This window comes from Phocoena phocoena, chromosome 6, assembly GCF_963924675.1.
Source record: "Phocoena phocoena chromosome 6, mPhoPho1.1, whole genome shotgun sequence".
Classification (NCBI taxonomy): Eukaryota; Metazoa; Chordata; class Mammalia; order Artiodactyla; family Phocoenidae; genus Phocoena; species Phocoena phocoena.
Window position 1 is genome coordinate 111048684 of NC_089224.1, and position 13723 is coordinate 111062406.

Genomic DNA, 13723 nt, shown 5'->3' on the forward strand with positions numbered 1-13723 from the left:
ATAGGCCCCGAGTAAATATTTGCTGAATAAATAAGTCAATGGGGCTCACAGGCTCCGCCACTCTTCCCTCTGTGTAATGGCTCTCCTCATTGGCAACTGGGGCGCTTTTAAAATATGTCTGAAAATTCTTTTTTACTTTTAAATTTTTTGGCTGCGCCCCACGGCTTACAGGATCTTCCTTCCCCGACCGGGGATTGAACCCGGGCCCCTGCAGTGAAAGCGTCGTGTCCTAACTACTGGACCGCCAGGGAATTCCCTGAAACATGTCTGCAAATTCTGACACTCTTTCCTTCACAAGGGAGAGGCTCTTCCCCCCCCCCCCGCCCCCGACCTTGAATGTCAGTCAGACGTAGTGAATCATTTCTAACACACTACAGGGTGGAATTGATGCTACATACCTCTGAGGCGAGGCCATAAAAAGGATAGGCTCTGCCTGGCTCGCCTTCTTCTAGATGGCTTGCTCTGGAAGAAGTCACCCCTAAGTCCAGAGGACACTCAGGCACCCTGTGGACAGGCCCACGTGGGGAGGAACTGAGGTCTTCCACCGACAGCTGGCACCAACTTACCTGCCATGTCAGTGAGCCACCTTGGAAGTGACCTTTGAACCCTGGTCCAACTTGCAGATGACTGTGGTCCTGGCTGCCATCAGACTGCAGTGTTATGAGAGGCTCTGAGCCAGAACCATGCAGCCAAGCCATTCCCAGGTAGGATCCACAGAAAATATGGGCGATTATGTTTACTGTTATTAAACCACTCAGTTTGGGGGCAACTTTTTACGTAGCAATAGATGACTACTGTAGCAACCCTGGAGGATTCGGGTGTTGTTTTATAAGGGAGTTCAAGAGATTTCCATAATGACAAAGATAGTTTATGGTCATATCATACTTACAATAAAAATTCTGTAATGAGTCGTGTCCTACAGATAAAACCACAACATGGCTGATTACCAAGCAAATTTAAGTATTCCACAGGTCAAATTATACTACCTTAAAATCTAAGAACTACATTCAACAAACGTTGGGATGTGATACAGAACAATATTACAATTCTTCTTGAAGGTTGTTTTTTGTTTTTAAAAATTATATATTACAAATGCATAGGAAAAAATCTAGAACAATATCCCTCAAAACTTTAACAATAACTTTCTCAGGGTGATGGTATTATTATTTTTTTTCCATTTTTAATATCTTTGGTCTTTTCAAAATGTACAACATGTATATATTACTGGTGTCCTATTTTTTAGTCTAAAAAATATATATATGATCCAATTAGGCCAGCAGCCATGAATTGCTGGTGTCTCTATTCTGGACATCTAACACTATAAGTGGCACATAGTAGGTGCTCAATAAAAGTGAACAGAATGTCCTTTAACTGTAGATCCTGCCTACTGGATAGTCACTTTACAAAGGGATTCCAGGATAATGTGAGTCCACAAAGCTCAATGATGTGAAAAGGCAGCAGTCAATTTTCACAGGAAAGAGTCTACTAAGTAAAGGAAATCATTTCAACGTTGTATTCTTAGGACGCAGTAACTACTTTTCTCTTTGAAACTAAGTATTTTGAGTGATTTATTATAAATTTATAATGACAGTTGTGAACACCAGTTGTTTTCTTTTCTTTTTTTTTTTTTTGGCATGTGAACAGAGTCTGTTGATTGCCTTGGTGCTTAAAATAGTTTCTAAGTGTCCTCATAATAGCATGTCACCTGTAAACAGGTTTCAAGCCAATGCAAATTAACAAATGGTGAACAGATGGACTAAGAACTAACTGACTCTTGTCAAGAGAGAGTTAGCAACAAACACTTTTGGCTCCAGTCTTGCGGGACCATTAGAAAGTCTTTCACTTCTCGCCAAGACATCTTGCCTCAGTAGACAATCCAAGCAGAGAAGATGACAAGTTATAAGGGCCCGTTAGACTTTTGAGAGCCGAAAGTTGAGATGTGCAGAACCACCAAATCAACACATGAGAAGCATCAGACAGAAGAAGCTTCCTGCCAAATGGTGAAAACTCTCTCTATCCTGCATCACTCAAAGAAACTGATCCCTGTAGTCTCTGGAAAGGATGGCACCTGTGCATGCAGCAGACAAAAAATAACTTGTTGGAGGCTGGCTGGTTATGTTCATCCCGTCCTGGAAGCAAACGTTAACTGTGAAGAAAACCTGAAAGTCATAGGAATGGTGGGCTGTGGGTGTCCACTGGTGAGAGCAAAGATCCCCAGAGCCAACCCCTGCAATCTCCCAGCTCCTGAATGGCCCTTCTCCTCCTCGTTCTCCGGGTCTCCCCCTCATGTCATCTCCTCGGAGAGGCCTTCTCTGACCACCCGTTTTAAGCAGTCTCCCCTCCTTACCATCCTAGGTCTTCCCTTCCTAAGCACTAATCATAACCAGAAATCGTTGTATTAATTTATTAATTTGTTTAGGGGTACTTGTTTTTTGTCTTTTCCCCCCAGTTAAACCAAAAGCTTCAGGAAGATGGGACCACGTCTGTCTTGCTCATGATTGTATCCCCAGAGCCTAGGGCAGTGCGTGGCAGAGAGCAGGCATAATAAATAGTTGCTAACCAAACAGAAAATAAATGAGATCCTGTGTAAAGGCAAACAACCGAATCTCCCCTGCAAACACTCCTCTGGACTGGAAATTTTAAAATGTAGCTTGTAACTGAGGATGTAAGCAAAAGAGGGCACAACAGGAGGGCGGGCTGGGCTGGGCAATGTGTTTAAAGACCAAGTCGAGCTTTGGGGAGTAGTGCCCCTTGCAGGGGAGTGTGCACGTGGATAGAAAAGCTACTGGCAAAGACTGGTGTGCTTCAATTTCTGACTCCACATCACTGACTGAGCCTTGGCCTTCATCTACTGGGGCTTCTAGTAAAGAACAATCCAATGGGTGGAATAATTGTGGCATGCTCGAAGGAATACTACACAGCACCAAAAAAGAACAAGCAACCTGGATGAATCTAACAGATATTGTGTTGAGTGAAGACAGCTGATATAAAAGATTACATATTGTGTGATTCCATTTATATGAATTTCAAGAACAGGTAAAATCAATTGTTCAAGGAGGTCAGAACAGCTGTTAAACTTAGGGAGGGAGGCGGCACTGGGAACACGAGAAGAACCCTCGTGGGGGTTCTGGAAGTGGTGGCCACGTGGCTTGATCTGGGTGAAGCTACACGGAGGTATACACATGTGAACAACCAGTGATCTGTACACTTTACACTGCCTGCTATCTCTCCTATCGGGAAAAGGAAGAGCACATATATTACCATTTTAAAAAAGAATAAGTGGGCCTAGCACTGATTCTAATCCCAGCTCTACCAGATTCCCTAGATGGCCTGCAGCTTATCAAAATGTGCTCCTCAGCTGTGTCATTTGTAAGATAAGGAGAACTGCCCTTATGCTCTGCCAACTCTGGGAATGTGACAAGGAAACAAAGAATAAGCTCTCAGGGATCCTGAAGTCCTAGAGTCACACACAAACCGTGTAAACTATGAAGTGCATTATAACTGCTTCTTTTAAGACCTATGCAAAATAGATTACCTACATGTTTGGTTTCTAATCTTAACAGATACCTTTTTAAAAGAAAGAAATGACTTTGCAAAAGACAAGTTTCCATTAGCTAAAAACAAGCACAAAGCAGACTTCACCCAGGACAAAAGTACGTTTTTCAAACCCATCACTCACTGAGGCGGTAAGACAAGAGTCGTGGGTTGAGCCTTTGGTCTACGTTTAGCAGATACTCCCATCTGGTTAGCAGAACGTTTCAACGACTGTTGATTCAAAAGGCCAGATGCCAGACCTGCATGGTACTGCAACTGCAGAGAAAATCCAAACAAAAGGGGAAGAAAAATAACATTTGGTAAAAGCTAGACAAGGGGTATTACACTATCAAGACCTGATACATCTTACCGGCTCAGAACATTTTTAATAACTTCAAATACAGCTGCTAACATTTTGCTTCAAGGAATGTATTTATAAGGAGATAATCAGACAAATAGGAAAAGAAACATGAATAAGGTGTTCATCATGGCATTACAAAATGATAAAGAACTGGAAACAATCTAAATGCCCAACAAGAACTGGGAAATTGGGTAAAATACGTAGAGAACTTTAGAACACCATTTTGTTGAATTAAAAAAAAAAAACCAAACAGGTTACCCTGTAAACAGAGAGACACTTAAAAACGTGTTCTCTAAAATGTTAACCGTGTATTTCTAAATAGTAGAATTGGGATAATTTTTTACTTTATTTTTCACTGCTATTCATATATGCTTTATGTAAATGGTTTTAAAGCTTATGTCATTTTTTACAAGAGGAGCCAGTGGGCTTCCTTAAAGACAAATTAGTTCTGGGAACTCCTGCTGCCATCATGTCTTGCTTATGATAAAAAGCATATAACTCATGGTCCACTGCCGTAAACCAGGAGCACAACAGGCTTATCATAAACAGATTCAAACATACCGCTGGGCTGCTGTTTCCCGTGATTAAGATACAAGTATCAATCACAAGAATAAGCTCATGAATATATCTTACGATAACGTATACAAATGGATATAGGTTCACTGAACAGAACTGGTTGGAGAAGTTAATTCCACTCCATGTACACGCAACTGGAACAGTACAACTGGGGTAAGGAAGCAGTAGACTTTAAATGGGCTGAGAGCCAGCATCCTTTGCTTTGTTCACGACAAACTGCTGAGCTTCGAGGTTACTTAGGACAGATCATCTTACTTTTCTAGACTTTGATTTCTCTATTGGAAAAGAGACATAATACTGTCTAATTCTAAAACAAACAGGACTTTTCAAAAAATCTTCTTTATGGAGTTATAATTTACATAAAATAAAATGCACACATTTTAGGTGTACGGTGTGATGTTCTGACCACGTATACCTGGGACACTGCCACCCCAATCAAGATACAGAAAATCTCCATCACTGCAGAAAGTTCCCTTGCGCCCCAATGCAGTCAATCTCCCTCGCCCCCAACTCCGATCATGAGGATCTTTCAATTTAAAATACAACTCATCGGGGCTTCCCTGGTGGCGCAGTGGTTGGGAGTCCGCCTGCCGATGCAGGGGACATGGGTTCGTGCCCCGGTCTGGGAGGATCCCACATGCCGCGGAGTGGCTGGGCCTGTGGGCCGTGGCTGCTGAGTCTGCGCGTCCGGAGCCTGTGCTCCGCAACGGGAGAGGCCACAGCAGTGAGAGGCCCGCGTACAGCAAAAAAAATTAAAAAAATTAAAATAAAATATAACTCGTCACTCTCACTCATTGCCAAATGAAGCTTATATCCAATTTGACATGTGACCATGACTCCCATCTTCCTTTTTAAATCCCATACTTTTGTATTTTAGATCTTAAGAGCTTGTCATTCGTCTCTATAATAAAATTATCCTTGAAAGGTATCCCAGTTTTCAACAGATGTAAATAAAACAGTCAGATGTGAAAATGCCAAGCTAAGAATTTGGACTGAGACCATTTATAACATCCAGTATATTTCTTCCTCCCTTCTCACATTAAGCAAGGTCTTTCAAACATTTATTTAGAATTAACTAATATACAAATAGTAATTCATTCTGAAGCTCTGAATCAATTTCTTTTCAAAATGCTCTTCCAAGGCATACATTTCCTCTGCAGAGTCAGCTACATTACAGCTCATGGTAATGAAACTGGTGACCACCATACAAAAGGGGCCGGGCCCTGGATGCAAAGGGCAATAACGTTCTGAAAAATAAATGGCCTCACCTAAAGCCACCGGCTGCACACAGAGTGGAAGAAAACAAAACCACCTGAAATGATCTGCTTCTTGAAAGTGGCTATAAAAATGAAGATATCCAGTGGCCCAGTAACACTGAAGTGTCTGTGTTTGGAGCATCCATATTGCTTTTTAACAGGCTCTTGATTTACTTGGTCGATTTGCTGTGGGAGCCTTATGGCTGCACAATACAAGACAAAGATACATCACATTGATAATAAGAACGGAGCGCTTCTCGGGGCGGAAAGGGGGGGCATAATTTGGCTCTAACAACTCATCGCAGACCAATGAATTTTGCTCAAATTTGTTTTTCTGCTACAGATTTCTTAAATGGGAAATCGATGGAAGCAAGGGACAGTACGAGTTTGAAAGACGATGTTTCAAAATGTCAGCTACTTGGGTTTCGATCTTCCCCACCAGAATTTGCAATGAGTGCAATATGCATGGAGCTTTATGGAATTAAAGGGAAAGACAGCTTGGCAGGGGTCCCCTCCTGGCTCAAGGAATCGTCTCTCCTTTTGGCTCTCCTTCTTCTTTGTATCTTATTGGGGTCCATGCAAGCTCAGCCACTCCAGCCCTGCTGACTCTTTCGAGTGGACGAGTCCTGCTAACCACGCAGAGCAGCACGGTGATTTTGCCCGCCTGGCATCATTTGCCCAAACAAACAAACCCAAAACAGCAGAAACGCATGCTAGCTGCTGTCTTACAAAGGGTTCCTTGGAAACTTCTACCATCTTGGATGCTCTTCATGTATACACCACACCCCTAAGAGCACATGAAGATGGAAGGACTTTTCTTCCCCCAAAACGAAACCTGCCTTTGAAAGCTGACTCACAGTGATTAAGCAACATTTGTTCACCATATATACGCTTCTCAGTTTCCAGGAACACAGCTCCGACTGTCAAGGTCTACAAGGAGCCCATTAAATATTTACCGAACCATCTTTATAATGGGAGAAAAGGTCAAAGTTAATAAAACTGACAGGCAGCTCCTGTCCAACTGGATTTATACATTATTTAAGCACTAAATACTCCATTCCATGAAACACAGTTTAGATTTGAAAAGACTCTTGGAAAATGTTCACTCAGACAAAGGTTCTAGAACGGCAGAAGGGAGTTCAGAGCTAATCTACAAATTAACATTAAGAACATATCACTCCCCAAAATACTGCCATAAGTTTTCAGTTACAGGCTCTGTAATATTTTCTATAAAATATATATTTCAATAAACATATGTGCCTTGGGAACAACTCTATTTCAAAAGGCAACTAACTTATCAAAGTTATAATGTGATTTTCTATCCAAGATCATTTCTCCATTAATCAGCAAGAATAAAATGAAAGAGGGAGAGAAATAAAGCAGTCCATTCTTTCAACTTTCACATCTCACAGCTGTGGGGAATGGGAGTGTTCATGTGGTCAGGTGCGGCGAGGGCTCTTTATTTCCTGGTAAGTGGCTGCTCCGCAGTAGCAGCTATTTCCATGCCCTCTGGATTTTGAGAACACTTCTCTCCGTTCCTATTTTGCTATCTATTCATGTCAAACTTCTATTTTCTATGACTAACCTCGGATTTTTCTGTCAGTTCTCAACCTAAAGCCCTTTCTAATCCATTATGTCTACTAATTAGCTCTATGCCTGAGATATTTTCAACAACTCATAGTGATCTGAGGGAAACACCATTTTGAATTAGGAAAACCCTGATTTACTGCATATTTCTTAAAATAATGCTGTTTTAGTAACATGAAACATGCACAAGTGTTGAATGTTACCAGGTAGGGTCCTGGTAAACTCTAATGTACAGACTAAGAGCCTCTATAACAAGCATTCTCTTTGAAAATGTGCTAACTGAACTCTGCTACTAACAAGAGCTGTGCGGTCTTACACATCTCACTCCCCTCTCTGCAAAACATGCGTTATGTTTTCTCCAAGGATCCACCTAGCTCTAAGGTTTGATTCCTCTAGGTTTCTAAAGAAGTTACATGGGTATTTGACTTCACCACAAAGTGCTGAAGTAATGTCCCTACAATTTCATACAACAGCAAACCCTTTTCCTCTGGATAGCCTAAGTCTTTACTGCTTTTAAAAAAGTCCAAATCCAGTTAGCTTTAATAAGCTTCAAATCACAAGTAACAAAATGTACTGGAAGGAGATGACATGAAAGGAAATTATTTTAAAAAATAGGACTCAAATGCAAAGTTTCTGACTTAAATCTCGGGTTCAGAAAATCAGATGAGCAATGATCCCCCTGCTTAGTTCTCCAACTTGTTTCACGTCTTCCATGTTGTTCTGAATGCTCTACCTGCTCCAAATAGATAAAGGACGTGTTCTGCAATGGACAGAAGTTTGAGAAGAAAATAGAAGGAAGTTCATTCAATATACTAGTTCAGCCAGTGGTGTTCAATTAGGCCTAGTACTTAAAAGCTGTAGTGTTTCCTAGAACCTCCCAGGGGTCCATGGTACAGCATCTATTCATAAGCAACACTATCCTACCCATGCCATATGGCCTGAATCCCACTTTAAGAAAGCTGACATTCAAAAATCTCAAAATTTATAAGCCAGATCAATGAAGGTTTGATTCTTCCTACTCTGAAAACCATTATTTTGTTTTCAAAGACTCACCAAAGGCTTCTTTAAGGGTGGGGGCAAGTTCAACAACAACGGCAGCAAGACTCCTCCGAACCTTAAGGCATTTCACTTTATTTCTAAAAATCACTTTACACAGAATTACATATACGTTTCTAAGAACACTAGGAAGACACATCGGTACTTCCAGTAACTAAACCCTTTGGATGAAGAATGAGCTAGAAGTCAGTCATAATAAATTCTGGCTGGCTTAGAGCCGGGCCACAGGAGGGGAAGAAGAGATGAAGGCTGGGGAGCCCCAGGGCCTCCTCCAGTCCCCCTCGGGCAGCTCCCTTCTCCCAGCAGAGCTCCTCTCTGTCACTGGGATTTGGCAGCAGGTAGAGCAGCCGGGTGTTCTTTCTTGGTGCAGGAGTGAAGCTGGCCACGAGGGAGACACATCTGGAGGACACAGCCTTGTCACTGATTAGCCTGCGTTCTCTGCAACCTGCAGGGTAGCGCGTGACGTACAGGTGATGCTAATGAACTTGTCAGCTCGTAAGTGGACTGGCAGATTGGTGAAACTGCCCTGGCCTGTCACTGGAGCCAATCTGGAGAACAAAACGACTCCATCAGACAGTCCTCTTAAGGCTGGTCTCTTACAAAAGCAAACACACAGCTTTGCAGGTGCTCACTGTTGTGACAGAGCCCTGAAGGAATCCTTTCTCCCTCTTACTCCAATTGCTAAAAAAGCGGGCATGTCTGAACCTCTCCGCAGGCTTGAGTTCAGGAAAAGGCATCCATGGGGACTGCACTCGGATTACTTCAAATCATAGAATTCTCATGTCAGAGAGGAGTCTTAGTGAAGCCTCCCCTCCCCCCACCCCACCCCCACTTTACGGGAGAGGAGACTCTGACCTTAAAGAGGTCACACATATCACAAGAGGGAAAAAGGCCATTCAAGGGCCACCTTACGTATCTTCTTCCTCTGGTTTTAAGTGTGCTGCATCTTTCTAACCGGAGGACCTGGCGTGTGTCATCTCTGCTTCGGCAATGACACACAGGTCTTCTTCTCGGGCAGGCGGGAACTAGCGCTAAGGGAGCGGGAGCGGAGCGTCACTGGCGTTCGCTGGCTCTTGTCTGCTCTGTTCGCTCTGACCTCTTGCAGGCGCTGAGATGCCGCATGTTTTTCCCTCCTACCGACTCCAGTCATGTCTAAGGTGGGGAGTTTGGGGAAGTTCTAAATGCTATCATTTTAAGGTTTTAGTATCATCCGGCATCAAAAACTCTGGTGAAAAGAAACCAAGAAGCCATAGAAACCTCAATATTGTCAGAAAACTTAAATTCTAGACTCAGCAGTAACACATCTGACCTTCCTAGCAGCCCTGATATCGTTTGATGGGGCAACCGTGCTGGTGCTTCACAGGTTTTCATAAATTACCTTATTGTCCAGGAGAATCCACACGTATACTATCTGTTTTTACTGAGGGATCATCTTTGAGAATTTGTGTCATACATCATGGTAGTAAGAGGCAAGGGTACTATCCACGTAGGACCACTTCCCCTGCACATCACTGACCATAACAACCAGAGCTGGTTGGCATAAGTGCGCTGACAATCTTCCCAAGATGCAAGAGTGCACGCCAAGCTCACGGCCCCAGTCTAGGGACATTTGACACCGGGATCAGTTCATGCCACAAACACCTGGATCAAGCCACACGCCATGAAGCTGGCATGTGTGTATGTGGCGCTGGGAGGGTGGGGGAGGCTAAGGTGAGATTTTCATACAGTCATATTTCTCCTAAACCATTAAGCTTTCAACTAAAACCAATATTCGTGCAAAACTAGGAACACTTCGTCACCACTTCGAGTAGCAAAAACCTTTGCCCCTCATTATTAAAATGTGTTTTGTTTCCAGCTAATGAGAAAGAACCATGTATTACAGTAAAGCTCTGTTTCTTCTTTGGAACATAATTCTAAGGAAAGAAAGAAGCAAGGTTGCCTGGTATTATCTGTGCCAAGGAAAACAACTACAGAAAAATACCATAAATCTAATTGTTTTGCTCGGGTTTTTATCTAAATATCGGATAATGATATTAGCTTCTTTTCTCATTTTATCTCTTACTGCTTCTTTCATATAGCCAATATGAAAAAGAAAGAAAGAAAGAAAAAACAACCTTAGATTTGAGCTTTTATGGGTAAATGGTTTTTTTTTTTACTTGGGCAAAACAGCATCAATAAAGCATAAGGAAGCCTCCAATTTATTTGCCTATTTGTTCTCTACTGGGAAGCTGGGTTTCAGGCCTTTCAATTACCATGAAAACAGGACGCCAAGTCAGGGCTGTGCTTCTGCTCCACTGCGGCATCACTGCCCTGCTAAACGCCATTTGGGTTTCCTCAAATGTCCAAACTTCAAAACTGTCGAAGAAGTAAATAGAGAGCATGGATAGCAGTCTTTTTCTTTCTTAAATATCTGCAATGTTTAGAATTGTTCCTCTGGAGTGTTCCAAAACTCACACCTTTATTAATAGGCCTTTCTCCACAACTGCCCCTGTTTACACTATAGCTGCATGCATGTTATCATACTTCAAGGACGTCAATCAGCTGGAACAGTTATATCACTCATATATCTAAACAGATCCAACAAAAAGCAAGCTGTGAATGTGGCTAAAAACGGAGGAAACAGCCATCGTAGGGACTATCTGTAGAGGCAGAGAGAAAGCAGACAAAAGAAAGCGAAAAAGAGACCCTAACAGACAGACAAGGGTACACAAAAACTGGTGTTGCCCCATCTCCTGTTAACCACCCTGCCTTTCATACCAGGCTTTCAACCTGTTTACCCTGCGTGGTCCCGGAGAGCAATGCACAGGGTCATAAAAATCATGTTGGGGGACCACCGGGCCACTGAAGAAGGTGAAGGCAGGATATGCAAATAGGATCAAGGCAGAACCTGACGATGCACTAATGAGAGCGTTCTAACAGGCTAGTCAACGATGGTGACAATGAGCACACGTCCTCTGAAGAGGGACAACATGGGGGCAATCCTGCTCACCTGCATTCGTATTAGAGGAAGCAGTCCATGCGAGATGGGCCATCATGTCCTTGTCTCCAACTAAGCCTGAAGCACCCCAGAATCATTATCCATTTACACACTATACTATATCCAACAAAAACAAAATGTGTCCTTGACCTTTCTCTATCACTGACCAAAGATAGAAGTAGCAGGGAAGAATGACACGCCCCAGAATTAGCTTTACATTTCCACCAGAAATGCCAAATACTAGTTTTCTATTGCATACCTAGGGCCTGGATCAAAAGTCTAAAATGGAAGGCTAGAATGATGTCTAAGGTGCCTTCTAACACTGAAATTCTATGATGTTGTATTTCTCTATGAAAATGCAGTCTAAACTTGCATTGGTGAAATTTAAATATATTTTTGAAACACAAACATTTTATCAGTCACCAGAAGTCTCTACTTAAGGCAGTTAAAGAAGGGAAAGGGCTCTCTGTGATGTCTGATACTTGGCTGTTAGTTGAAATCTAGTGCAATGCTAGAGGTCTAGCGAGTAACAAATGTTTGTTGACACACACTACACACTACTTTGTTATTCTTCCCAAACATTCATAGGTGAGGCCTGGAGGAAGAAGTGAATATTCCCATACAATAGGTGTGTCCCTGGATATTTCTTTCCTTCTCTTCCTCCCAAAGAAAACAGAGGTTTTTCAACCGAGAAATGAGTAAAATGACAACCACCGGACACTTCCATACCTCAATTCTAGACACTGAATTCTAAGCATTAGTCATTTGCTGACTTATCACTGAAAAGATTTCAGTCGAGAAACCAGTAAACATGATTTTTAAAAAATTACCGATCTGACCAATTTAAAATTATGATTAGATTATTACAAACTTCTTTTATGGGTAGTAAAAATGATTCCTATGTGCTCATCGCCAGTCAGTTCAGATTTAGTTGGACAGTTTAACTCTCCCTTCTTCTAATGTCATGAAATGCTGAGCTCTGCTTTAAGCATCATTTTCATTACCATCAAAAGCAGCCCCCATCGGCTTCTTCTTCTTCCTTCCATAAACATCATAAACATCGTCAGCTGGGAGCCAACTGGCTCCAAATCAGGGATCTGATCAGCCTCAGCCCCAGCCCTTGCTTACTCAGGAAATGAAGCAAGGAGGCGGGGAAGAGGGAAAGGCAGCACAGAGAAAACTCAGAAGGAATTAGAATGGGAAACAGCCCTACGATCACTGACTTTAAAAGATACGTAACTATGATGTCAGTCAGACAAGCTGGAAATAACAGGAGTGGAAGCAAAAGGCCAGCAGCTCAGGTCAGAGGCCTGTGAGAGCAGGAATCAGGAAATAGAAGAAAACGTTCAGGAAGACACTTTTCTTATTGATCATTTTTAACAACTGCCTTTTCCCTTCGGGAATAGGAGGAATAAGGCCTGGTGGCTTGGGGGCAGTAAGTCCAAGGAGGCAAGTGCTTTCCTTTGTGCTTTGGCAGCAAAGGCTGCAACTCCAGAGGCAGTGTGGTCCCCTGGGTACCAGGAGGACGAGCTTTGTAGTCAGACAGCCCCGAGTTCAAACCTCAGCTCAAGTACGAGTTATTCTGGGCATTTCTGGGTGTTTCCTCTTCCCTCTGAGCCTGTTTCTCCACCAGCCCAATATGGGAAGAAAAAAAAAAAAAAAGATTTCTCTCGCAAGGACAAAGCTGTTCTCTTGTTGACTGAGCACACTCCCTAAGGCAGACTTCAAGAGTGCCTTTTCCTTATCTCACAACAACCCCATGGAGAGAGGTATCGCAGCCTCCTTTTACAGATGAAGAAACGGAAGGTCAGTCATAGAAATTAAGTGATATGGTACGTGCGGAAGACGTAAGCCCAGGGCCCATCGCCCGGGGGACAGACAGAGTTGGTCTTGTGATTATCAGAAGCGACTACGCCCCAAAATTCGCCTCTTCCAGCAATGCCGAGAATGACCGAATTTTCACTAAACTGATTAAGAGTATATCACCTTTTAATCAAATACTGTCATCCTAAACATGTCAGATAATAAACTGGTAAGTGTAATGGAAAAAAGGAAAAAGTACGCCCCCATCCCCGCTGTTCTGAATGAGTTAGGTATGCGGAGAAGGAGCCCCAACTTGGTTCCTCTTGTACAAATGAGGAAAAGGATCCATCACGCTGGTGATGCCTCACAGCCAACTCTGTATAAAACTCTCCATAAAACCCAGGACAACTGTATGGGGCCTAGGGAAACGCTGTAAGCACTCACCACGAAAGGCGACCCAGAGGATCAGCTGGGAAGCTCCTTCTAGTACACCATGGAGAGTGGTTCTTAAAGCTACGAACCACCTAAATGCCCAGAAACTTGGCTCAACCTTGAGGCATTAAACAAGCAAGC

General features: G+C 42.7%; 1 protein-coding gene across 2 annotated transcripts in view; it reads right to left on the reverse strand.

Moving 5' to 3' along the window:
- The window catches only part of MED27 (mediator complex subunit 27), a 199521-nt gene that overhangs the window by 129321 nt on the left and 56477 nt on the right, over positions 1-13723 (reverse strand). For both annotated transcript variants that reach the window (XM_065878764.1, XM_065878765.1), the window contains exon 3: positions 3680-3810. In XM_065878764.1, coding sequence (XP_065734836.1) covers positions 3680-3810 — 131 coding nt within the window. The remainder of the gene's footprint in view (positions 1-3679; positions 3811-13723) is intronic.